Source organism: Mchenga conophoros, linkage group LG19 (genome assembly GCF_057382185.1).
Source record: "Mchenga conophoros isolate Kocher_MC1m ecotype Shallow Benthic linkage group LG19, M_conophoros_male_GT1.1, whole genome shotgun sequence".
NCBI classification, from domain to species: Eukaryota; Metazoa; Chordata; class Actinopteri; order Cichliformes; family Cichlidae; genus Mchenga; species Mchenga conophoros.
Genome location: NC_140544.1, coordinates 9,792,978 through 9,819,057, shown reverse-complemented (window position 1 = coordinate 9,819,057; position 26,080 = coordinate 9,792,978). Strand labels below are relative to the sequence as shown.

The following is a 26,080-nucleotide window of genomic DNA, read 5'->3' as shown; positions in this document are numbered from 1 at the left end:
TGCCTCCGCGACCCGGCCCCAGATAAAGCGGATGAAGATGGATGGATGGATGTTACTGAGCACTGATTAGCAGGTATGTGTGTCTGTGTGAAGCTAGCGTGTCCAGATATGGTCTAGAAACAAAAACAACAACCTGTGGTGAAAACACACAGGAGATGATTCAACTTTATTCATAAAGTTTACGACATCATTTCCTGACGCCCGTCGCGAGCTGTAACCCGTCGAAGTGCTGCAGCGTCACACGAAGAACACAAAGAAATAGTTTCCAGGTCTCTGGCAACACATTTGTCTTTATTCTGAGTTTAAGATGTGTCAACATCCAGCATGACAAAAATTGTACAAAGTTCACAATTTATAAATGAAATATCACAGCAACTTGTGATCTCACACATTTATAGCAAAATTAAAATGTCAACAAATCCATGCTGTGTAGTACAAAAATAAATCAAACTTCAGTTCCACAGAGAGCACAATAGTTTATACAAAATCCTGTCTTTGTTGATGGTCACTGAACTCAACCTCCAACTAAATCAGCTGGCTCCGACTAAATAATAAACTCTGATGAATTCACAATAGTTTCTATGAAAGGTTCTAAATATGCGACGACCTCTTTGCGTTCCCTATAGATAGTCACAGATACTCTTTTTCAGGCTTGTTATTTATGTCCCAACGTCAGATGAGCAGCCGGTTTGTGCTTTAAAGTCCCTCCTCCATGTTCACTGGTAATGAGAATTAATTCAAAAACTGGTACTAGCTATTACTCTACTGAAGCGTTACTATATTGGCAAAAAGCTGCAGACACGATGCTGTGGAAAAAGGCGTACGCAGTCATGGATGATGGGAAGCAGAGTCCCGACAGAGGACGGTAAAGTACAATAGATGAGATTCGGTCAGGTGAACGACGACGAGCACCGTTGGCATTCGCTCTCGAGAAGGCAAATCCTGAACGTGAGCGCTAACGACTAGGACGACTAGGAGAAGGGAGGGGCGCGCACAGCGGCGTGGCCCCATTATTTTTTATTCAAACCTCGAACTGATTGACTATTTAACCATTTGTACAGTGATTAGATATAAAGTGCTGCGGGGGATAACTTCATCTTCCTAAAACAGAGCAAAAATGGCTGAATGTTTTTACACTCGATAGTAGCCTACAGCTAACTGCTATGGTTTGAACCAAGTCCCTGTTCTTCCTCTCTCAGTGGTACGAAATCCGATCGTGTGCCAGAGAGGTCACCTGGGAAATTGCACGCCGCCGTACGTAAGGATAATATCTTCAAGGACAAGTGCAAATAGTCTACTGGCACATAAGTGGGGACAGTGACCCTGTAAGTCCCGCTGTCATACTCTATAAATACTCTTTACAAAACCCTCGGAAACCCTCGCTTCAGGCTCTCGGGTACTGCTTTTAGCTTCTGTAAGAACATCAAAACATGGAAACGAAGGTGTCCCTGTGCAAAGTCGTACAGAAAAAAAGTGGAACTCATATACTTCTGCTCCTAAAACTCCACGTCCAGGTTCCCTCCTCCTTTTTTAAAAAGACTTTTTGTATTAAAAGATTTGTATAAAAATCAATATTTTACATTACAGGCTATATTAAAAAGATTCCTGTTACCCCGCTATGCTTATAAACAAGAGATTGCATATACCCAACCAACGTTTTTCCTTTGCAGATTGCATCGCCTCCCTGCTAGAAACCATAGTTCTGATATTGCAGAGACGTTTCCCACACGAGTCTCCAAATTGAGCAGATTTGATAGCAGAGAGCTCTCTGTAGGTCTTTTCTACTAATTAACGATGAGCATGTGAACATGACGCGTTCCCCTAGGACTCAATTGGCTCTCCTAGGTAACGGGATTTCCACCATCGGGTTTCCGTGTAATGATGTTTCCAATAGAACTGTTCATACATACATTCATACAAACATCAGGTCAGTTTCCTCTCCGGGTTCGTTTACAGCACCGATTTTAAAAATGCCCCCACCTGCAGCTGCACGTCTTTTCTTTAAAACAAAGCACAAACTTTTCTCGAGCATTGGCAGAAAATAAAGCGATCCGCAAAGCCAGTTCTTGTTCTGGAACAATCTACACGCAAGAAGAAGAAGAAGACGAAGAAGAAGAAGGAGGAGGAAAAAAACATTGAAAAGTCCAGAATCGTCCACAGGAGAAAAATCCTCCTCCATCGCTGCGTTTCGCTTCCACCGTCCACCTTTTTTTCCATCTCGAATGCTTCGTGGCCACGCGTTAAAAAGAGCTCACGTTCCGTTAGCGTTAGCTTACTGTTCAGAAATATACACTAAAAATGTGCATACATGAGCAGCTAGAAACATACATGACACTATGTGAGCTCATATGAAAACGTACAAAATGTGAATGTCCTCAAAAACCGATTCTCTCCCTCACAGCGAGACCCAGAAAGAAAAGAGAGAACGAAAAGCTCTTCCTACACTTAGAGCCTCGCAATTTTTTCAGAGAACAGAATTTAGAATATATAACACTTTAGTGCGCCGGACCGAGGAGATCAAACCATCGCTGCCTGTTTGTACGTGGATTCTGATTCGCCGCCCACACCTGCGGCGGGAACAAAAAGTCTCCCTTTGCTGATTGGTTGATTACACCTGGATCCCTTGGACGGCTTGCTTGATGTTTTCCAACAGTGCTTTGTTCTCGGGGCTCTGGTACTGCTCCTGGTTTGTGTACATGTCCGTCAGAGTGGTGACGTAGGCGTCAAAGTTCTGCTCGCTGATTGGCTCCTGCAGGAAAACAAAAAGCACCACATGGACACCGTCAGAGGCAAAAAATCATCAATCACTACAAACTCCATGTTAGAGTAAAACGCTGTTAACTCAAGGGCCGGAGTCCTGCAGGTTTTAATCTCACCCTGGGTCAGCACACCATCACCAGGCCTCTGGAGAACTTCAGGACATGCTGAGGAGGTCCTTTATCCATTTAAACCAGGACACATCTAAAACCTACAGAACCTGGAGCTCCCCACCCCTGTGCTAAAGCATCACTGGTACATGAGCACAAACAGAAGGAACACGGACACGTGAAGTACGGAAGCAAAGAAATGCCAAAACCACTCAACGCATCACAGACAGCTGCACACGCTCACTGCTGGACCTCCTCGTACATACGGACCAGGATGTGGATCCAGCTCTCCGTCAGACCTGTTCCTCTGCTCTTCGGTCCAGTTCTTATGTCATGTTCATACCTTAGCCTTTCCCTTCATTCAGACTGGCTTCCTGACAGTCGTTTCTCACTGAGATCATGTCTGATCAATCCAGATCATCTCTCAGGCCCTCTGTCAGGTTTCTGCTTGTTCCTCTCGTTCTTAAAGACGGATCATCAGCTAACTGCTCTTTAGGAATCACCTTGTTGGTACAAAAATACTGTTTTAGAGTCGGCTAAAGAAACAGGAACAAGTGTTTGTGTGACAGGCTGCTGGTAACAAAGTTAGGTCAGTGTTAGTTAATGATGATGATTGGGCAGAAGGACTGAACTCAAAGAAAACGCTTCAGAAAGCAGAACTGTTGCTCATGAGCACTTCAAAAATGACAAGAGTCCTGCTCTCATAAACAATAAGTGGTGGCCCAAGACTTTTGCACAGTGCTGTAACTTCCTGTTCTTTGTAAAGCATGACAGCATGAAGACGTCAACCTTGTCATCGTTGCGTTGCAGGACACATCACTGGATGAAGCTCTCAGTCAGTTTAGCGTCTGCACTCATGCTTTAATGACATCATCTCCTCGCGTCAGCATCACGAGGATCAGGTGACGCTGAGGTCGAGAGGTGGCAGAGGTCCCAAATCCTCCTGCGGGCTGTTGATGATGGTGGAGTCCAACACTGGTTCCTCCAAAGTCTGTGTCCAGTGAGAATTCAGAGAAACTCGGGACCGGTCTCTGCAGGAACTTTTCCTGTAAGTCCGTCACATGAGAATGAAAGCTCTGTGGTTTAATAAATGAACAGCTCAAAGATTAGCGGGAGACTTTGTGAGTCCTTTCAGATGTTTCTTTCATGATGGAAAAAGCTGTTCGGGAGACTCGTCCATTGTTGTAGCTCACATGGCTGAGAGACAGACTGTTTCAGACTTCCTAAACTCTGAGACGCGGTGCTCTGACAGGTTTGGAGTAAAATCTGTGCCGGCAGACACAACCTGTGACTCATCATTGAGTTTCTTCCCCAGAACAGTTCGGCCGCATCGGCGCATCTCAGTCGGACACCGGAAGCTAGAGTTCATATATCTGACAAATCAACCAGTTCAAACTCGGCAGCCAAATGTTTCTGAAACCAACATTAAGGATTTAGTGCTGATAAAGAGTCACATTAAGGTGTTTAATCACTTTTCTTTGCTTCCATAACAACAGAAGTGCGTCAGACACGAAGCAGAGTGCAGCAGAGTGCAGCAGAGTGCATGAATCGCTGCTCACTTACTTGCTGGTGCATCTGTAAGCAGCTGTTAGTCCTCAGAGGCGGCTCTTTGTGCGTCAGTGGTTTCTGGAAGGAAAAGAGGGACAATCTCCTTTAAAATCCCTTTGAGAAACCAGTCTCACAATCAAACACTAGATGGCAGTATTTAACTGAGAAACAACACGAGCTGGTCTTCATTGGTGATTCTGCTGCAGTGCTGTGGACATTTTTCACCAGAGGAAATGTTTAAATGTAAAAGTTGATTTTATAAAATGCTCCAGTTTCACTCGTTCCTCTGTCAGCGAAACGTGTTCGTTAAATAAAAGGATATGAGAGCAGTGTGATTACCATGAAACACTTTTTTAATCACTGAGAGCAAACAGATGAACATGTATATAAACGTACACTTTAATTCCTCCTAAACAATTAAACTAACAATAAAAGACAAAAACCTCAATATTTCAGTTCATGGAGACGCTGAGAGAAACTACCACTCCCCTTCGCTGTTTGGAGAGACAAGCAGCGTCCCACACTTCAGGCTAAGCAGCATGCACATTGGGCTGAGCTTAAATACACAGATAATGCTACGGTCAGCTTTAATCTGCAACTTGCTGGCTTGCCGTTCCTGGTGGCCCTTACCATATGAGGGAGCTGGACATTAGCTAAACTGTTAATCAGTGACTGGCTGAGGTTGGCCAGCTCATGCAGGAGAGATTCATTTTGCTGTTCAATCACCTTGTTTTCCTCTTCTATGGACTTCAAGTTGGACTCCATTGTTGTGATCTGCAGAGAGGGACGGTGCAGAGTTAGTGCACAGCGTCACGGGCAGCTACGCACCACTGCAGGATCGGCTCATACGAGGTGTGACCAGAAAGTTCTGCAAATCCACCTCGACAGCCTCCAGGGCTGAAAAACAAGCCGCAATTCCCCCAATGTCCACAGGAGGCGTAGTACCATTTACGCATTCATGCTACTTTCTGCACGTTTGAGGCTCAAGCTGCAGCGAAGGATCTACAGGTAGGAGGCCCAGGGGTGCACAAGGAGACGACCTTGAAGGGAAGGCTAAACGTTAATCAGGCGTGTAATGTTGGTGTTAAGCCGGGATTTGGTGAGGACACCTAAACAGTCCAGCCTGAGGGAGCCTTTTGCTTCTCTTTAATTTGGCCTCCAGTTCAGTGGTTTGCTGACTGATATCTGCACACACAGGGGGAGGAGCTACGTGAGACGTATGTCCACTTTGACATGTGTTCCCCTCACTTCAAGATGATCGCCACCCCTTATTCTAGCATACCCACCTCTAAGTATTTGCAGGTAAATCTTATTAGATTGTCACTTCAAATTACACCTTTAGTTGGAGGCAGCATTACAGGAGGAGGTGCTCAAGGAGCTGATCCACTTCCCCAGAACCTTTTTAGCTCCGCCTCGTGACCTCATAATCTCCATAACAACGTTTGGCTTTTGAGCTCTGAGGGGCGGAGCTGCAGAACTTTACAATCACACCCGGTACAGACAGGAAGCGACTCACCTGTGTTCTGAGTTTGATCATGTCTGCTTCCACTTGTGAATTCGATTCACTTAAGTCTTTGATTTCTTCATCCAGCTGTTTGATCTCCTCGTCGTGCTCCAGCCCTGCACACAAGGAGGGACTCTCAATCACATGAGCACCTTCTGTGTGGAATAATTAAAAAGTGTGCCGGACGCTCGGCGTGCGACCGCCTCCACCTACACCGCGTCAGCTCGTTTAAGCTAATTAAGACTCAACAACCTCACAGACACATTACAGCAAACCCAGCCCTGTTCCTCGGCTCCCCTCATTATTCACACCCACTCTCACACACACACACTCCTGATTGGTCCATTATGTGGAATTGGAAGTCTCTTCAGTAAATCGCTCCATGGCCGTGTTCCTGATTGGCTGTATTGTGTGTGTGAGTGGTAGCTGCCGTTACCGTTGCTGGCACGCTGCTGCTTTATTGTTAGCATTTCCACTCCGGAGAGCCTGGCTTTCCTCATGGCGGAGGTGGCACGCGGACAACCTGACAGACTGGAGGCAGCGACAAGAACAGGAAGCATTGTTTCAGTATATGATGGGCGCCACAGACACACACAGAGCGAGCCAACGCTCTCCACAGATGGAAAACACAACCCCCCCCCCCCCTCCCCCGACCCAGTGTGTTCTTCCTAAAGAAGAGACGCTCGTGCTGGTGTGGCAAACTTCAACCAAGCAGCAGCCTGCAGTTCCTGCAGCGTCCAGCAGAGGCTCCAGAAATAAACATGTTTACAGCCCACAGTGCTGTCATCTGAAGCCCGGCACATATTTAATATACTGTCAATCAATCAATCGATCAATCAATCAATCTTTATTGGCAGAATTTACGTCCATAGTTAAAAAAAACAACACAACATATAAACCTTAAAAAATGATAAAATATTTTTAAAGACATAAAACCATAATATACATAAAATACACAATTACATAAAAGAAATCAATAAATACACAAACTGGTGCTTCCTCAGACTGTCGATCTGTGAGCTGCTAACCTGTTAGCAGAGCCGTGCAAACGTCCAAACACCCACAGCTACAAACATCTGACTGACACGACCCCCTGTAGGTGTCCTACCAAGGATGCTCATTGCATCATTATATGCAACGTGCAGTTTCTGCACTGTCTGTAAGATGTCCACAAGGGAGCAGCATGTAGCGGTGTGCAATACGCTTTAAACAAAGCTACTGGAACTGGAACCAAACAAAAGCTGAGTTTGGACATAGAGCTTCCAGCGCTGTCTGTATATGTCATATAAGTGTAATTGGTTTCCATGCAAAAGCTAAAGGAAGTGCTAAAAACGTCCTGCAGTCAGACATGTAACCCCGTGAGTGACGCTCAGGCTATAAGCTCTCCATCTACGCTTGTCTCCTGACACATGTTTGCTTATTCACTGCGAGCTCTTTCTGCACACATGGAAGCTCGACCGCTGAGTTTTTGACTCATTCAGCAGTCGAGCTGTTTTTCCTACGGTGGAGATGAAACTGTGTTCGTCTGTGGCAGAAGTTCCCACAGGTTGCTCGGCCGTCCCCCTTCTGTCCGGTTCATCCTGAATCAGCTCAATGGGCTTTGTGTTTGCAGACTGTGCAGCTCTTCCATCGTCTGAAGCCTCCATCTGGTCCTGTTCTCCTAATGTTTTGTCTGTAGGACGCAGCCCTGCCTGACCCGCCTGTCTGCCTGCTTACTGTGTTTCCATCCACACTGCAGACCTGCAGACAGCACCGGCCTAATAACACATCACAGTGCTGCCTGTGTTTATCCATTTATGTAGGGACTTTCATGCACGTTCTTCTCCTTAAAGCTCCGCCCACACACCCCTGACTCACCTCCGATGCGTAAGGAAGCTTCCGCTGACGTGACCCGAGCCGTCGCAGCCCGGCGTCGGGCAGGACATGCCCTCCGTCTTCCCGGACTTCCACGTGAACTGAATGCCATTCAGGTATCCGTCCTTTTGCCTCTTGGCTGCGATGGGGCATCCGGACGCGCTTCTGTGGGACGCGTACTTCCCTGTCACATGACCCTGACCGTCACATCCCGGGACCGGACACCTGAGGGGGGGAAAAAAGCACATTTTCATCATACAGGAGATAACGTCCTCTCTGTGACCTGTGAGCCGGAGCTCGTGCTTCCTCAGCGGTGAATTGCTGAACAGCTGATGTTATTTTTCTGTTTTGCGTCTTTGCTTTCGCTCTGATTTAAACAAAGATACGATCATCTTATTTTAAAGCTGTCCCAGTGGCGGCTCTTATCGCGGGGGGGGGGGGGGGGGGGGGAACAGTGTCAGTGCATCAACACCCGCGCTAATCAGATGCATCGAGGCAGTAAATTATTCCAAATGTCAAAGCACGCACAACGGATTACGGCTAAAGCCGTGGACGTATCAGTTCTGTCTGCTTTTAGTTCAGCCTCATGGAAAACAGATAGAGGGAGGTTCACCGGCTTTCTGCACTGACAGGAATTTATTTCATTCATCTTTGTCTGTTCTGCCCAAAGCTTCCCCTGAAGTGATGGGACAGTCCTCTCACACATGCAGGACAGTCTGAACTTGTCAGACTGAGCTGCTTTACTAGTTTCTTTCTGAGGAGAAATATCTGATTAGATCTACAGCACCCCCCCAATCTGGGGCATATCTCGTTTCCCCGCCCCTTCATTCATTCCTCACATAAACTCTCCATCATGCCGTCTCAGTGAGCCTCACCGATAAGTGTGCATAAATCAGGAAGACGCTCTTGTTTGCAGCAGCTTGTCTTCCTCTTTCGGCACGCCCTGTAACCACGGAGCATCCTAACACGGTCAGCGTGAGCCGACTGTCCTCGCAATCCGGCAGAATGAGGAGCGTCGGAGTATTGTTTGTGCTCTGCACCACCAGAGAAATCAATGCAGCTGCAGAGCTGAGGCCAGAGAAGCACATCGCGGGATTCGGCTAAAGTCAATCAATCTCTCTGCCTCCGTCTGTTTGTCTTTCCTACCTGTGTGTGTCTGCAGGAGACTGCAGAACCTCCCCCAGCCTCCTGTGAACTCACACAACCCGCGCTCTCCGACTTTCTCCTTCACACTCCGGCACAAACTTTGCCCTCCGAGGACATTCGTCCTGTCAGAGCTCATACTGACTCCTGCTTACAGGAGGCGAGCAGCGGCACAGCTGTGCACGGCTCCTTTGCATCATTTAAAAGTCATTCATCACATCACGTGTCACGCGGGAAATATGTGGCGAGCAGAGCTGGTCCAGGAGGAGGAGTTATCACGGCGTTTCAGGGAGACAGAAGACAGATGATGAGTGTCTGTACTGCACCTGATAGGCTCCTGGTCCTCCTTGTTCTCTTTGCTGTGGATGATCTTTATCCCACTTTTCCTGGCACGCGGACACCCTGAAAGACTGTAGATAAATGACAGCGTTACAGAGAGGAGAGCGATCTGCAGGATTAATACGTGCACGGCGCGGCGGTGCTTTACCTTCTGTGTGAGGCGTAGTTGCCAGTGATATGTCCCGAACCGTCGCACCCTGGTGTCGGGCACCTGGGGCACAAAACACAAAAAGGGCTCAGGGCCTACGGCATCTCAGCTGCAACGCGCCACATTCATCTAAAGGAAAGAGCTGCGAGGTCTGCTTAAGACGGATGATCTGATTCATTCATTCATTTATGAAATTCCAGTGTTGCAAGGACAATATGTACAATGTTTACCGTTTATTAAAGAACAGTATCCTGAAATGCAACGAACTCTAACTGCTGGATTGGTGGACAGAGGCGGTTTCTCGCAAGTCAAGCCGATTTTGTTTTTTAAGGCATTTTTTCCAAAGTTGCAAAAGTATGACGTCACAACAATGTGATTGATCACTTGCGATGTTGAACCTGGAACAACATTTATTATGATGATGTGGGAACAACAGCGACACGAGGTTATCAGATCGTGCGCTTCAGTGTCAGAAACCGCAGTTCCTCTAACGTCCACCGGAGGCTCTAAGAGCCAGCCAATCCCCATCCTTTCATAACGGCCGTGCTCAGCTTTTTAAATCACATCATCTGACCGATAACACAGCTGCCGAGAGGTTACCGTAGTAACTGAGCCGCCAACAAGTCCAAGCTGCAGTTTAGGTGAAATTCTGGGATGTTACTCAGCACTGATCAGCTCACCGTCCGGTACAAATATCATCCCTTGAGGGTTAGAGCAGATCCGCGTGCAGATGTGAGGACGTTACTGATCTTAATCCGGAGGCTTCTTTAACAATATTTACGTCTTTTTTTGCCATAAAATCTCTAAAATATGCGCCGAGCTCCTGCTGCTGTCGTTACGGCCTCACATTTAAATCACATGCACGTCTTTCCCACTCGGACCTCTTCAGTCCCCTCATCTCTTTCACTCAGGCCCTGCCTGCAAACCTCTCCGTCAGCAGCGCGTACATTTGTGTGAGCTCGACATACAAATCAAACGTGTGAGTGAATCATGTCACGCCTTACTTGAGCTCTTGCGCGTTGTTGGCCAGCATGCTTCGAATGCTTTTGTCAGCTAAAGGACAACCTGAGAGACTGGAAAATACAGCAGTGGAGCATTAGTCACACAAGGATCAGGGAGGGAAAACTCCAACACTCCCACTACTGAAACACAACACAAGCAGCCTGCACTCACACTCCGCTCCAAAGCATGCACAGAAAACACACGATATCAACCAGGAAATGTAATAAAGCCATGATGCACGTGCAGGGAGCTGAGCTTTAACGTTAACCCTCTGAGTATTTGCGCCCGTGGCCAAAGGTTGGGTGCGGCGCTCGGCTCAAACGGGGCTGAAGGGCGTTTCCGGAAACTTTGCCGTGAGTTTCGATGTGGGGAATCCAAAAGCGTGAGCCTTCGCTCGCTCCGTGCACACACGTCCCACACTCAGCATTTCTGCTTCCACCTGCCGTCTCTGAATGCTTAGTCTGCATCACGCTGTGGGAAAGGCCTGGAGAACCGAATAACACCAGCTTAGACGGCTTTACGCACGGCCCATCGAGGGATGGCTTCATCCCGGGGTTTAGCTTAGGAAAATGTAGCCGATCTTTAATTAATTTCTAGTCTCTTCTTATTCCGTATTTCAGCCCCGCTTCAGCGTGACCGGTCAAATAGTCAAAGGGCTAACAGATCAGAGAGAGAGAGGGAGAGAGAGAGCCTACAGGTGTCTGACAGCATAGTCGAGGTAAGCTGAAAACAATAAAGAGAAATAGACTTAGAATCCACCAGGAGAAAAGGAAGTCACACCTTCGATGTGAGGCGAAATTGCTCGTCAAGTGACCACTTCCATCACACCCCGGTGTGGGACATCTGCCACCGGAAAAATAGACAGATTTATAAGCCCAAAGGGAAGGAGAAGGAAAAGTGAAAATTAGAGAAAAAGCGGGGGAGGGGGGTCGTTTCTGGTGTGTTCGGTTTTCATTGTTTCCAGTTTAGCTTCACTGTCTCTGCTTCACACTCCTGACATCTCCACACTGACGGCTGCCGCGTCCATAAAGCGTCTACCACAGCGCAGGATTTACCAGGTCTGAGATCAGCGTGGACACACGGACAACGCTGGGAAATAAAAGTCATAGAGCAAAGCCACTGCCAGCAGCGCCGCACGGGGGGAGGAGGAAGGGAGGTGGTAGGCCGAGAGGAGGATGGAGGAAGAAACAAGGTGGAGGGGAAGCAGAGCACGAGTGGGGAGAGGCAGGTGGGGTCAGGTGGGAGGAGGAAGAGGGGGAGGGCGCTTACGTTATCAGGTCCTTCTTCGTCTCCTTGCACTGGAGGAATTTGGGCTTGGGGCTCGGCATGTTGACGTCTGTGGTGTAGGAGCGGTCGTCCAGGAGGTCGTGGAAGGGGTCGAGGTCGTCCGGCTGTGGGACGGGGGCGTGGAGCAGGAAGACACGGGGGGAAAAAAGATTTTTAGTGGTTTTACACTTTTCAATAAATCCAATCTTTCCATTAAAGGAACAGTTCACCTCAAATCACATCGACATCTTTTCCAGCTGCATATTTTCAAATATGATGGAACAAACTTCTGTACGGAAATTTAAACAGATACAGAAATAAATAAACGGCTCCGATAATAAATATGCGAGACATTTTTAGATAAACTTCATTTATCCAGCAGCCAAAACATTAAATACGTCTGCGTAGAAATAAATGAAACATGACAAAACAAATAATTTAAAGCCACATAAAAGAAATTAAATATAAGAAATAAAGTAAATAAACAAGTACAATAATTATGGAATAATTTAAATAGAGTTAATGATGTTTCATTGTTATTTGTGTCTGTGCTGTTTTTATATATTTAGTTATGGATTTATTTGCTGTTACATTTCTTTATGCATGTGCTTTTAAATAAACAGGAACATTAAAACAAAGGTAATGATTTTCACATTTGATAAAATATTCACTGACATTATGAATATATTTATTGCATTTCTTTCATTTTGGCCGTTCCTGTCCTCCGTAGCCTCGAGGCACAAACTGCCAAAATTGTTTTTATAATTTTTTGTGTGCTTGGAAAATAAACTGGAAACAATTAAAGAAGCAAATAAAAACACAGATATCAATAAATTATATATTTATAAATTATTTAATTCCTGTATTTATTTTGGATAATTTTTTATGTAAAAGTCTTTTTATTCCTTTGTTTTGGCAGTTTCGATCCTCCGTACTTGCTCTGAGCTTCACAGACTCTCGCACAAACTTGTGATCACAGCCTTCGTGAGCAGTTTCAAATATATGAATTCATTTTGAAGCACTCGTTCTCGCGAGCGTCTCTCTTCTCATAAACTCGTGATCGTCTCTCAGCGGGCGTGAAATCTTAAAATGTAGGAGATGTCTGATAAAACACAATAAACCAAAGTGAGTGTAGGACGAGCTCGATGTGGTCACGTGTGGGTCGAACGATCATCGCTGTCAGTCTGACAGGAAGTAAGCCCTGAGAGGAAGCACTGCCTCCCTCATGCATTTGCACACATTCATGGTGAGAACACTCAGGGAGTCGGCCCCCTCATGATGCAGCTTTCGGCCACTAGATGGCACTGCGGTGAAGCGCCAGCACGCTGCAGCCTGCGTTCTGTGGGCCTTTGTCTGCAGTGCCGTGGATGCAAATCCTCTTTTCCTTCCCTCAGTGCTTGCAGAGTATGTACAGTAATGCCCATAAAGAGACAGGTCCAGATACAGCCCAAATTATCCAGCACTCAAGCTGTCTCAGGGTGCGCGACGCTGGGTCGGGCCAGCCAGTTTCGCCAATTAAAGGGAGCGCAGGCTGCGAGGCGGCCACGCGGGGGAACGACGCAGGCATACTCGGAGATGCAGAAAGTAGGCTAGCATCTACACACTCCCAAAGAGACACACACACTCTTATGAATATTCACACACAGCAAAAGAGGCACATGTACTGTACATGCATGCGCCCGTCGCAGCAGTGGTGCATTGATTTCCTGCAGTTCTTTGATGAGATGAGCGATTCCGATTCCCTCCCAAGGTGCTACTTTGCATAATTCATTTTTGGAGAGGAGCAAAATGTAAAAACAGAAAGCCAGCATGCAGCGAGCACGACGCAAACAGAGACGGTAACTCCGCGCACGGCGGCACTGACATCAATTAACATGCAGATTCATTAGGTTTCCCTCAAAAATCCCCCTCATATGACTTTCTAATGATTCCAAATATAACAGCGAGTCAGACGGCGAGGTAAGAAACCTCGAAGACGATCAGACGGCAGTGCAAATGTTTGACTTGGAGACAGAGTGTTGAATCAATGGCTTGGAGGGAGATAATTTGGGCTGAGCTTCGCTGAGCAGACAGCGTAAGTGACGCATGCCAACTGTATGGTCTATCAGCTTCCAGAGACACACTCCTGCTTTGTAATTATCACCGGCAGCATCACGGCCGCCTGTGGTCCGCCGCTCCCCTCCCTCACCCTCCTGCGCGTCACTCATCCGTCACGAACATTCAAAGATGGAGACAGACGTGATCTCGGCGACCTTTAGGCCGTGACCCCTTTACCTCTTTCTCGTCCTCATCTATGTGTTTGATCTTGGTGTAGTCTACGGGCAGGTCCCAGCAGTCTGCCGCGTCCCCCATGCCGTAGCAGCGGGAGCCCAGCAGGGCGGCCTGCCTCTGGGGGGACATGGGCTCAAGGGGCGTTAGCACCGAGTCGCCTACGCCGCCGCTGCAAAGACGCTTGCTCACGCTCAGGTCCAACGTACCGTTCTCATCGACATCTAGACCGGGACTCTGGAGGGTGCGCGGGGTCGGGGTCGGCGTGCGCGTGTGTTTAAAGTCGGGAGGATGAAGAGGCGGGGATGGAGAGAAAGGGATAAAAGAGAGAGAGAGAGCGTCTGATTAACAGCAGTCAAACATTTTCAGGCTCTACGGTCAGAGATGGCAAAACACTGAGGAGGAAAAAAAGTTTGCAGCTGCAGTTCAAACATCTGAAACAGCGCTCCAATTCTGTTTGGTGTTTTTGCCCAAGTCTGCGTAGGAAGAAACATTAGCAGAGCACAGTAACAGATCCAGGAGAGGGTCAAAAACCCGAAGAGGTCGTCAGCACATCCCTCTGCGAACCCTCCTCTTCCTTTCTGTCTCCGTCTCTCTTTCCTTCCATCCCACCGCTCTGCAGTGTGTGTTTGTGTGTCGGTGTGTGAGTCTAATGTGAGCGGACATCGCGGGGGGGGCAGAGGCTGAGGGTTAGGGAGGGCTGATGAGCAGCGGCGGTTGAAACAACGCCCAAAAATAGAGACAGAACTGGACTGTAACGAAGTGGGCCGAGACTCGGGACCTGAAGACTTCAACAACCGAGGCTTCAGCAACAAGGAGCCAACAAACGTCCCGGCTGCAGGCTCGTTTATCCAAGGAGGAAAACATCACATGAGGAACAACATAAAGTAAATCATGCACGAGTCCCGTCTCCTAAAAATCCCCAAACAGCTGAAATACAAGCCTGGCTTCTCCCTGCAGGACGCGTCTGAGCAGCTCATGTTTGTCTCTGTGGGTCGTGTGGAAAATATGATTTCTTAGTTTCTGCAGATTTATCAGCTTACAAAGATAACCTGAGGAAATGATGCAGAGACAAAGTGATCCACACCTGTGTGCAAAAGTAACTGCCCCCTGAACTTCACCATTGTAATGACTGCAGTCAGTGTTTGTGATGACGTCACTGTGGAGGACCCACTCTGTGCACCACAGTCTGAATCCAGACGCTGTGTTTGAGGTCACGCCGTGTGTTCTGGATCCTCGTTGAATTCAGGACATGAACTGATCCTGCGATCAGGCTGGTGTGGAGCTCAACTCAGTAAAGACGTGTTTACAGTTTATTCATCATTTATAAAGTTTGGTGCTTTAAATCATCCCCGTATTTACTCGGGTTGTCTTTGTCTGATATCAAAGCTAATTCTGAAACAAATATGCAAAACACTAAGAAATCGTGAAAGAGGACTTTTCCACAGCACTGTGTCTGTTCCACAAACAGGAAAAACAAGTGTAACAAGAATAATCCAACAAGGGAACAAACACAGTCCCCACAGGGAACCTGAAGCTCGTTCTCTGGGATTAAAGTCCTCTGGATTATACACACACCACATCCCAGCTTCCCCGACTGACTCAGTCTGTTTCATGAATTATATTTTGTGTTTTGTTGGGAGTAAAACCTGTCAGATAAAACATGTAGGCTCTGTGCAGGTTTCACCCAGCCCTACAGCTGCAGTCTCCTCCGCCCTCCACAGGGGGCTCCACACAAACTCGCTCGTGTCCGAGGCTTCGTAACTGAACGTCGTCACCCATCGGGCTGCTTCTCCCGTCTTTGCTGTGATCCCAGGATACGGAGCAGCCCGGGACAAAGGCTTTTTAAACTAGAACCGGATCTTGTGCAAACCTCGCTGAGCAGAGCTCCAGTGTCCTGGATGAAAGTCTTGTGGATTGTAAGTACGAGTGATAGTTTACTGGTTTTACTGGTTGCGCCTTTGTGCTGCTGTGGTTACAAACAGAGCACAGTGATAAACAAAGTGTGCGAGGCACGGCCGTGGCGCCACGTGGCTCGCCGTGTGTGCCGCTGACTTGTTGCCCTCGTGAGCGTGCTCAGCACATCGCCCTCTCCTTGTCAGCTGTTGTACTGTGTGTCACTGCCCAATTAACGTGACCCACCCCTTCATATCGAGTTAACGAGGATGAGATGTAGAGAGAGCCGCCTTCCTGATCTGCCCAACCCCCTGTGGTGACCCCTGGCCTCTGTTGCCATGGCAATGCTGGGTGTAAAGGGGCCAGGTCGCTGACTAGTTCTGGCCACATTATTTCCGCCCTCTAATTCCAGTTCTTAAAATAAAACCAGCTTCGCTGCTCGCTCTGCTCTCTGGTTCCTGCGACTGCTCTTTCCCGTCGCCGTGACTCCTGCTCTCGGTGCCGCTCTCAGACCTCTGCGAATGTCAAACGACGATTATTACGTACAATAATAACGTGACACGTTTCCAGCTGATTTCAACGTTCCTGTGATTGGCTGCCCCTCATCAACAGATCTGAATAGCAGATCTCTATGACATCACAGAGAGCCAAAGGAAGTCTGCAGCCCAAGCCTCTGGCCCACAGAGCTGTCATGTCGACCACAGGACGAGCACGAACATGACAGGATAGAAGCAGAAGTGTTATAGATGCAATCTCAGTCAGTAACACGAGTGTGGTCCACATCCTTCTACATGCATACGTGCACAATCGTGCTTTTCCACCTGAGGAAGACTTCTGCCTGAGCCAAAGGGCTGGCACAGAGACGAAGGTGCGAGGTGCTACCAGGAGAGAGTGATTGGCAGATGCAGATCTCCAAGTTCAAGATTGCTGTTCAACCAGGAAACAGAGGACCGCCCACTCTGGGTTGGGGAGGAGTTGCTGCCCCAAATAAAGGAATTCAACTTCTCTGGTTCTTATTAATAAGTTGGGAGAGAGGAGCGCTGTACTGGTCTGTTGTGGTGAAGATTTCTTGGTACACTTATGTTCCTACAGCCATGTGATAGATGGAGGACAGAAGCAGCAGGGTCACTCAGGAGGAACTCGGAGTAGAAAACAGTCGGCCGAGGGGGTTCATTTGACCAGGAAACCTCCGGGTGGCTTCGTTCTGAGATGTGTCGGATGTTGTACTGGCAAAGCAGACCCAGGACACGGGCATGCCTCCGAGGAGCTGGAGGAGGTGGCCGCTCGCAGGGAGGTCCAGGTATCTCTGTTTACAGCACTGCCCTGTGACCTGCATAAATGGTTAGCAGTGACCTTTTGTAAAACCTCAGCTTGTGTAATAATGAGCTGTAAAAGGGGCCGAAAGCTCCGCCTCTGACTCGGCTGAACACAGTGTGGAGGTGCCTCGGTCAGACTGGACCTCAGTGCTGTACGACGTGGCACAGACCGATCCTTCAACCAGCAGGCAGAGGAGGAGGAGGAGGAGGAGGAGGAGGGACTGACTGAGAAACAGGAGGTGTGTTTGTGCAAAGCTTCATAAAGAAACCGTCCACACCCCGAGTCCTGTGCGATACACCTCCTCTCCTCTGTGACATTTACAAATCTGCCACCTTTCCTTTATTCTCACTTCTGTCCTTCGCCGCTGTGCTCTCTGCTGTCAACATTAGCATTAAGCCAGCATTAGCCCGCCGCTGTGCGCTCCGTCTCCGGCCTCCATTTTCCGGCTCAGCGTCCGGGCGCAGATAATACAGGAACACCGTCACCTTATCTCCTCAGAAATGACACACTGGACTCACGCCGTGTCAAACGGGGCCTCGTCCTGCTCCTATCTGATCCCCAGACGGAAAATAAAAAACTGCCCGCTGAGCTGTGAGTGTGAGACACAGGCTGGATCTGTGTGTGTGTGTGCGCGCTCCTTGTCAGCGTTGGTATGACTGACGCACAGAGATAATTTTGCGGTGGATCAGTGCTGCGCCTGTGTAACCCCGCGGGTGCACGTCGGTCTCGAGCCGTCGCAGAAGTTCGCATCACTCCGGGAGCATGTTAGGAGCAGCGCTTAGGGGTCTTTTATTTTGAAAATTGAACTGATTCTCTAAGCTGTTCCTGTGTCTGACTTCCTGCCTTCATCTTCTACTTCCATGCGCGGCAGTGTGAGACTGAGTAAGACTGCTGAACTCACTTTACAACAGGTGCATTTAAAGGACATCGTGGCGGCGCCCTACCTGCGAGCACAGGTCCTGCGGCTTCCCCGCCATGTCGTGGGGCATCTCCCGGCAGCGCGTGGACAGGTTGAGGATGGCGGTGGCGGCCATGTGGGCGGCCTCCATGTCGTGGCTGTAGTCGAAGCTGCTCTTGCTGCAGGTGCTGCTGGCGCTGCTGCCCCCGCCGCCGCCTCCCGCGCCCCCTCTTCCGCCACCGCCGCCACAGCTCAGGCTGCTGCCACTGCTGCTGGGGGCGTAGGTGCTGGTGGTGCTGCTGGCCGAGCTGGAGTTCTTGCAGTAACGTTTGGCTGCGGATGCATACGAGAAATTCAACACGAGAAGAAGAAACAGAAGTTTTTCCAGAAATACGAGCAAAAGCGTCAGATTGACACGTCAGGCCTGAAACAGCGAGTCGAAGCCCAAAACCTTTTAGTTCAGCACATCACTGACTAACGCCGGGTTAGACGTGCTCCATGCAGATGCTGCAGATGTGTCACAAACTCACAGGGTTCACTGTTTCTTATCTTACAGTTTCTTTCTCAGCAGAGCAAAGACGTTACTGAGAAGTTTGTGCATGTCAGAGTTAGTCGCTCTGAAGGTTTCAGTAGCGTTCACATTTCACAAATTCTCAAAAATATAAAGTGAAACTTTGCTGAATGCTTAAAATTACTGATTTTTATTTCACTAATCTTCACTTTGGCAAATTTTCCCATGTGCTGCATTCTTGCTAATTAGCAGCAGGGGGCAGGATGTGATTGGAGCCTCCAGGTCAGCTGACCTCTGAGCTCGGTGAACTGTTGCCTGATGAGTTTGTGTCTCGGTCGCTGCTCTGAGGTTTGAATAAAACATGAAGGTCATTCTGCTGCTAGAGTCTGAGCAGGAAGCAGGAGAAGGCGGGGCTACACTGAGTCTCAAGGTTGTTACTAGGGCTGGGCATTGTCACTGATTTCTAGAATCGATTCGATCCACGATTCAATTCGATTCGATTCAATTCGATTTGAATCTGGGAAATTTTACCTCAGACAGTCAGAAATATTATAATTCAGATCAGTACATTTACATATTTTTGTATCTATAAAAAGGAAGCTGACACTCGCGTGACTTTATCAAAGGTGTGAGCATCACAGCAGATGCCTTTGTGTCAAAGTAGCTGAAGATAAAACACAGAAACACATGAAGGTGATTTTCCTGGCCTGGACTTTATAAAAATATTCTGCAGTAGATCAAAAACGAAAGAAAACCATTAATCAACATATGAATGTTACCTCTGACGTTACAGCGGTTTTATTACAGACACAGCGTTTTGCATTTTGCATAATTTTAAAAAGTTTAAATTTGTTCAGACGCCTGTTGAACAGCAGAAATCAGGTTTTCTTTTTGGAAGTAAGTAAAAGGAAAAAAACAGCATTTTTTTGTAAACAACGGTAGACTTGTGCGTAACAAACAAGCGAATAATGAAGAAAACAGATTTTTAGACGGGAAACTGTTGTTGAAGTACAGAGAGAGCGAGAGAGAGAGAGAGAGAGAGAGAGCTGTGCATGAAGTGTGATTTTATCGTGGTGGAAGCAAAACAGCAAAAGTCAGAGTGAATTCATGACGATGTTTATGTGAAGCGTAGTTTGGATCTTCTTTTGCTATTGGTTCGGTCAATATTGTTTGGAGAGAGATAAACTAACAGCTTTAGAATCAGCGCAAAAAGGGCGTAAACACAAAGCTCACCCCGCCGAAACATCAGAATCAGCGAGCTGTCGGCTTTCAGCTTTCAGCACATCTCACTGATTCTGATCCGCGGGTCCTTTGTGTTTACGTCTTTGTGCAGAATCCGTGTTCCTGCTCTCATTTACTGTCTTAGCTGAAATTTTGTGAGGTTTTCACCTGAGATTCTGGCGTTTCGGACAAAATAAATTTATATTAAAAATCGATTCAGGATTTTAATGAATCGATATCACATTATCCAGGCCAGCATCGATTTTAATCGGTAAATCGATTATAAAAACCCAGCCCTACAAAGGTTTAAATTTTAACAGTGAAGTTAAACACCCCTAGTTGCTACACTGTAACAGTGAAGAGTGTATTATTGAAAAACGTGCAGTTTTTACTGGTTTTCAGTGTTTTTACTAACAAACTGAACCAAACAAACAGAAAATGAATTTCTGTCTATTTTGAATCTTTTTCTCTTTGAAAACTCATTTCAGTGACTTTTAAAATTCGTCTTTACTTATTATGTTTAACATGGTCCCGATGTCTCTCCCTAAGGAACATCGGCGTGTTAGAAAACGCGTCACACAAACGTCTCGAGTTTGTCGTACCGTCGTAGCCTTTGGGCGACGTGTCCCTCTGTCCATGCACTTTGGGAGCGATGGCCCGTTTCCCGTACACGTGGTGGTTGTTGCCGCCGTCGAAGGCGCTGTAGTCAAAGCTGGTCTTGGAGTACTTCTCCAGCTCCTTGGCCAGGTTGGAGCGGGGCGTGCTGGTGGAAACATTGTTCTTGTAACCATACTGTGGATAGTCCAGTTGTTTGACAAAGCACATTGGCCTGGAAAATAAATGACGAGGGGGTGGAAGTTGGACCGAGGCATTCAACATTGCCCACGGGGGGAGGAGAGGAAACTTGGGGTTCGGCTAAAAATGGGCAGACTGAGGGGAAGATGGGAATACCGGAGGTTTAGAGGGTGGAGGGTGGGGCTGGATGATGGAGACGTGTCCCTTTATGTGCCACAGCATGGATGTTTCTGCTCTTCTCTCAAAAACATAATCCCGCTACAAGTATTTTTCAAGCGTAGACAATAAAAACAGCTAAATTAAATTTAAGCTTTTATTTCACTTGCATACTTCTGATACGCTTTCATCATCTGATATGTGTTTATGGCCTCAATCGGAGACCGAGAAGAAATGAAATGCAAGATCTTAAACTGCTGATGTTCAGTTAGATATAAATATAAAACGCACAATTACTTGTGACTTTTTCATCACAGCATTTTCATGACTATCACAGAGGCGCTCGTTCAAAAAGCTCTGCCTTTGCTCTGATAAATGAGGCCAATTTTGTTAAATGTTATAAAGCGTCCATGACGAGCAGAGCGATGAACATGCGGTCTCTTGGATGTGTTCTCAGGGGACGGGAGAACACGAGCATGAAACAAAAAAGGGGAAGACGTCAAGTCTCAATTACAGGATGCACGTGAAGAAAGAACATAACGTTCCAACATGACAAGAGCATTTTATTCTGCTTAAACCAGAACAAAGCCACGTCCCGCCTGCCGCTGCACTGCATTCACAACACACTGTGCTGAATTCTGGGGGTGTGGAGTGAATACTACCTTAGGACTCGGTCGGACGCCTGGTTGGACTTGGGTCCGTCGCAGCTCTGGTGCTTCTCCTTGGCTTTGGCCAGCTTCTCGGCGGCAGCGATGGGACACCCTGACAGACTGCAAAGAGAGAGCGGGTGGTGGAGGACGCGTTTTGATAGGTGAAAGTGTTACAACGAACGCACACGCCGCGAAGCGTCGGGCTCGTTAGAGCGCCTGTCAGAGCGTCAGCCGGGCTGAAAACAGCTCGAGCACATCTGCCTGTCAGACAGTCGATTGCGGCGTCTACCGTAGTTCACAAAGTGTTAAAAAGTGAGGAAAATTAATGAATTTGCATTTTAAGTAACAACACAGTCAGTAACAGCTTGTGTGTTTCTGGTTGAACAGCTTAAAATCATTCTCAGAATAGATATTCCCATATGGACAAACGTGGTCGTTTCCTTCAAACACCTGCTGACAGGAAACGCAGCGCAACTTCCTCCTGACAAATAACTGACCAAATGTGACAAAAGTTCATGTTGTTATCCTTAACCCCGATTATTCTCCATCCAGGCTGTCAGCTGCAGCGCTGGAAAAATGATCTGTGACAATGGCCCGGAGCCAGCGTGGAGCACCTGCCATCAGGGTGCATCAGATGGGGAAGTGTGAAGGAGCACACGATGGAGGCTTCTATCAGCTCTTTCTGCTCCACGTCTGCAGCGTGCGCCTGTTTTGCGCTGCCGCCGTGTCACCGAGCGCGGCGGGGAGGCGTTCTGGTCCTCCCAGGTCTGCACCTCTCCCGTCACCCCGGCTGAGTGGCAGAGAGGTGCTAATGGCTGTTGCTACGCCCGACTCCCTGAGCATCTGGTGTGGGTGACACTCCTCTTTCACTGTCACCTCGCCCCGTCTGACAGGCACGAGCGCCCTGCTATTTTGGTTTCTCCCTCCAAACCTGCACCTGACAAATGCCATTTTTTCCCGCCACGAGCTGATAAATGATTTATGCTGCCGAGCCGCTGCATTCGGAGCAGGCTCGACTAAAATATGGCAGCTGGACTACTTTAATTACGTCCTGCGATCCAGGCAGGGCTATCTGTGGAAGACCAAACTGCTATAATCAAAAATAACTAAGTAACGACTCAAAGAGCCTCTGAGGTTTTCATTGTGCAACTTGAATATTTTTGAGGCCCTTCAGTCAGCGCCCTGTCGTGGCCCCATCACAATCAGCATTATTATAATTAATGATACCACAGCAACATTTTATAGTCTAAAGTCTGAAGGGTTTTTTCTCTAACAGCATTGGTATGATGGGATGTCTGTGACGCAGACGAGCAGAAACCAACGTTTCACTGCAGGAAATTTCAAAAAGTGCATTCTGGGTAAATTTTAAAGGTTCATAGCTCTTATAATGCACCTATTAACTGTGATAAAGTGGTGAAACTGTTGTCATGTTGTCATGTAACTGCTTAAATTCACCGTCCAGTCAGAACTTCACAGATGTGAAACAGGAATTGATGCTTGCAGACTGACTCAGGTGAGTGCAGCATGTCTGCAACCCGTCTGTGTTTGTAAGTAAAACCTTCGCCAGTCTCTTTGAGTCGGGCTGCTGTTGTTTGGAGGCAGGCTGCCTCCCAGCAGAGGCTGAGGGTGTTGCATGGTAAGGCCTGTGTGTCTCATTGGTCAAAAAGATTGAACACAAACACCAGGCAACGACCAATTTTAACTGATTGCAATTAAGTTGCTGTGCAATTTTCACTGTAGTGCGACTACAAGTAGCCAGCAAAAAAACCACATCAGACTAAGTTTTACGTATTTAAAGACATATCAGCTCTTTTGATTAACTCATTTATTTTTAAATATGGCAGTGTTGGTCCTCCATATGTTTTTCACATAAACATAATGTGAGAGGACAGCAAAAATAACGAGTTTAAGGATAATTCAATCAAGTGAAAAGGACACGAAGGGTGAAAACAGAATCCATCGAACATGCATGAACCGAAATAAGTCCCACAGCAAAATAACCGAAATAAGTCCCACAGTAAAATAACCAAAATAAGTCCCACAGTAAAATAACCGAAATAAGTCCCACAGTAAAATAACCGAAATAAGTCCCAAAGTAAAATAACCAAAATAAGTCCCACAGTAAAATAGCCGAAATAAGTCCAACAGTAAAATAACCGAAATAAGTCCCACAGCAAAATAACTGAAATAAGTTCCAAAGTAAAATAACTGAAATAAGTCCCACAGTAAAAAAAACAAAAACAAAAACAAAATACGTCCCATAGTAAAAAACATGAAGCAAGTCCAACAGTAACATAACCGAAATAAGGAGGGGTGCAGGCGCTGGGTCCGGGCTGAGCTCTTACCTTCGGTGGGAGTTTCTGTTGCTATTGACATGGCCGCGTCCCGTGCAGCCAGGCGTAGGACACTTAAGAACATTCTCATACATTGCCACAACTTCGCACAGACAGGAGATAGGAGTGAAAGACAGGGAAGGTTAGGAGCCCCTTACAATCAGCCATGAGCTCTATTAGAGTGTGAGGAGCTTGGCATTATAAACATCATTAAGAAATGAGCCTGAGTGAACCCAAATGACCTCTTCTTCATTTTAATGAACACTAGTTTGAAAGGGCAGGCGAGGTTTCCCACCATATTGCTTCCACTTATCCAGCTCTTTCAAATTAGTATTCATGGAACGGGGCAGTCATGAATAAAAAGATGTCATTTGAGTTTAGCAGGACAAAGCCAGCAAGAAATGGAGGGAAATTTCTGGACATGCAAAGAGCAGAGCGACCAACAGCCAGCAATCATGCACAACAACACATGCCGCCTTAAAATCAATGAAGAAGCAGACAGAGGGGCGCAGCGCCGTGATGGAGTGCGCTCTGTTATCACGTGCTCGTCGTTAGAGTAAGAGTGCAGTCTTCAATACCGTTTACCATTAAAACAGTCCATAACTGCCTCGCATCCCCTCGGCAACCGGCCATTTAGATTAATGATCTATGGATGTCCAAGAGGAGCGCCAGAGCACCGCGGGCGGGGGCGCGAGGAAGGGGTCGGCATGACACCGCTGACGTGCGGGGCCAAACCCCATCGGCACCAGCTTCATCATTATCACCCCCTTAAACTTTAACCCCTCATCATCCTCCTTCCCTTACATACTAATTGGTGTTGGGTGCAGGTAATTGGACAAAGCCTGCCGCCTCAGCTCGCCAAAAGCCAATACATTATGCATTTCCCAGGTTTTTCCTGCCCTCTGCGAGGACGCACGCACAATGCCGAGGAATTAAAGGCAGAATCGGTGAGCGCAGATATTAACCGCAGCAGGATGTGGCTGCGCTAGCGTCGCGTGCACCAAAGGTAAATCACTTTAAAGACCAAAACACGACTCCCTGATGAAATATTTTAATATTCCACAAGAACGGAGCTACAATGGGCAAGCAGCAACGGGAATTAATGAATTTGAGATCTAATTTAATCGTCATTTTTCACAAGGAAAGGAAGAGTGTGGCTACACTGTGTGATTTCCCAATTAAATGAAGCCACTGCATTAATAATACATCGTCCATTCAGTACAGCAAATGTGTTAACAGGGGGGAGAGGCTCGCCCGCCGCTGAATCCGCCCTGCAGGCAGTCACATGTGTGGCATGTATTTGTCTTTACAGGAGTCTCTGTACACGGCTGCTTACACGTCAGCCATGACACGACCGATAACACTGAAAGCTCCTGATAACGTCTCTGCACAGCAACGGTCCTGATGGAATGACATCTGTTTGCTCAGGTGCACGGGCACACAGGTAGCACGCCCTAATGCCCTAAAGCTTGTTTCACACCCGTACTGGGTATATTTGTAACCAGCACACCAAAATCAGGCTTCTCCAACATGCTGGACAGCAGGTGCTGCGCAAAAAGACACTTAGCTCGAGCCCGAGCTGTTTGTTGCATCCTGTTTCATTTCAGGATTGATGGCAAATTAAATACAATCTCATGGTTTTGTCTCGAAGCAGGTGAAAGCACTCATGAGCGCCACCTGCTGCACTCCTGGCTGATGCGCGGCCAGTTTCGGTACAAAAACAGGAAGTGGGACGGCTCCCCGAACATCTGAATCATCCGTGGTATCGTCTTCTCCAAAAGTTAGCCGGACGTGAGAAAGAAGGAGGAGGAGGAACACGGATATCATATCCCCACATCTCCAGTGACAATCAATTCAAGACCTTTCCAAATTCCATTTTGGGGCTCTTGATCCCACTCAAGGTCAGCTGCCCTGAGCGACTTCACATTTCTGGGAGATGATTACATCTCAGGTTGGAGACCTTGTGCGGGCGGCACTCCACGGAACAAGAGACACGTTCCAAGAGACACTGTGCTGGTCTTTACAAGCCTGCCCTTAATGGTAACTAATTTCTCCTCTTTTATTTTGATTGCAGTCCAGGTCACAGCGGATCATAACTTGATTTTCATGCTGCGTTTAATGAAACGTGTAAAGGGGCTTTTATTGAGAAGTTTGCACAAGGTGAATGAGACTAAATAGCCGGGGTGAGTTCTCTAAAGGGAAACGTCACTATTCATTCAAGGCTAATGTCTATTGCCACTTCACTTGATCTGTGGCTCGGAGATATGACACTGCCTTTCTATCCAGTGAAACTTAATTGAGCAAGGAATACAAATAAATGAAGAGGGTTTGTGGCGTGGACGGCTGCAGCGCGCACCAAGGTCT

At 47.4% G+C, this 26,080-nt stretch overlaps 1 protein-coding gene across 10 annotated transcripts in view; it reads right to left on the bottom strand.

Annotated features, from left to right (window-relative positions):
- Positions 1-270: 270 nt before the first annotated feature.
- The window catches only part of myt1lb (myelin transcription factor 1-like, b), a 105,805-nt gene continuing 79,995 nt past the window's right edge, over positions 271-26,080 (bottom strand). For 3 of the 10 annotated variants that reach the window (XM_085256402.1, XM_085256400.1, XM_085256410.1), the window contains 16 exons: positions 23,729-23,819; positions 21,396-21,503; positions 20,385-20,611; positions 18,097-18,383; positions 13,946-14,176; positions 11,675-11,796; positions 11,186-11,248; positions 10,408-10,476; positions 9,404-9,466; positions 9,243-9,326; positions 7,777-7,998; positions 6,356-6,450; positions 5,932-6,035; positions 5,046-5,189; positions 4,431-4,493; positions 271-2,749 (listed from right to left, as the gene is read on the bottom strand). In XM_085256402.1, coding sequence (XP_085112528.1) covers positions 2,609-2,749; positions 4,431-4,493; positions 5,046-5,189; positions 5,932-6,035; positions 6,356-6,450; positions 7,777-7,998; positions 9,243-9,326; positions 9,404-9,466; positions 10,408-10,476; positions 11,186-11,248; positions 11,675-11,796; positions 13,946-14,176; positions 18,097-18,383; positions 20,385-20,611; positions 21,396-21,503; positions 23,729-23,819 — 2,114 coding nt within the window. In that variant the 3' untranslated portion in view covers positions 271-2,608. The remainder of the gene's footprint in view (positions 2,750-4,430; positions 4,494-5,045; positions 5,190-5,931; positions 6,036-6,355; positions 6,451-7,776; positions 7,999-9,242; positions 9,327-9,403; positions 9,467-10,407; positions 10,477-11,185; positions 11,249-11,674; positions 11,797-13,945; positions 14,177-18,096; positions 18,384-20,384; positions 20,612-21,395; positions 21,504-23,728; positions 23,820-26,080) is intronic. The other 7 variants (XM_085256405.1, XM_085256404.1, XM_085256407.1 and 4 more) reach the window with 7 other exon arrangements.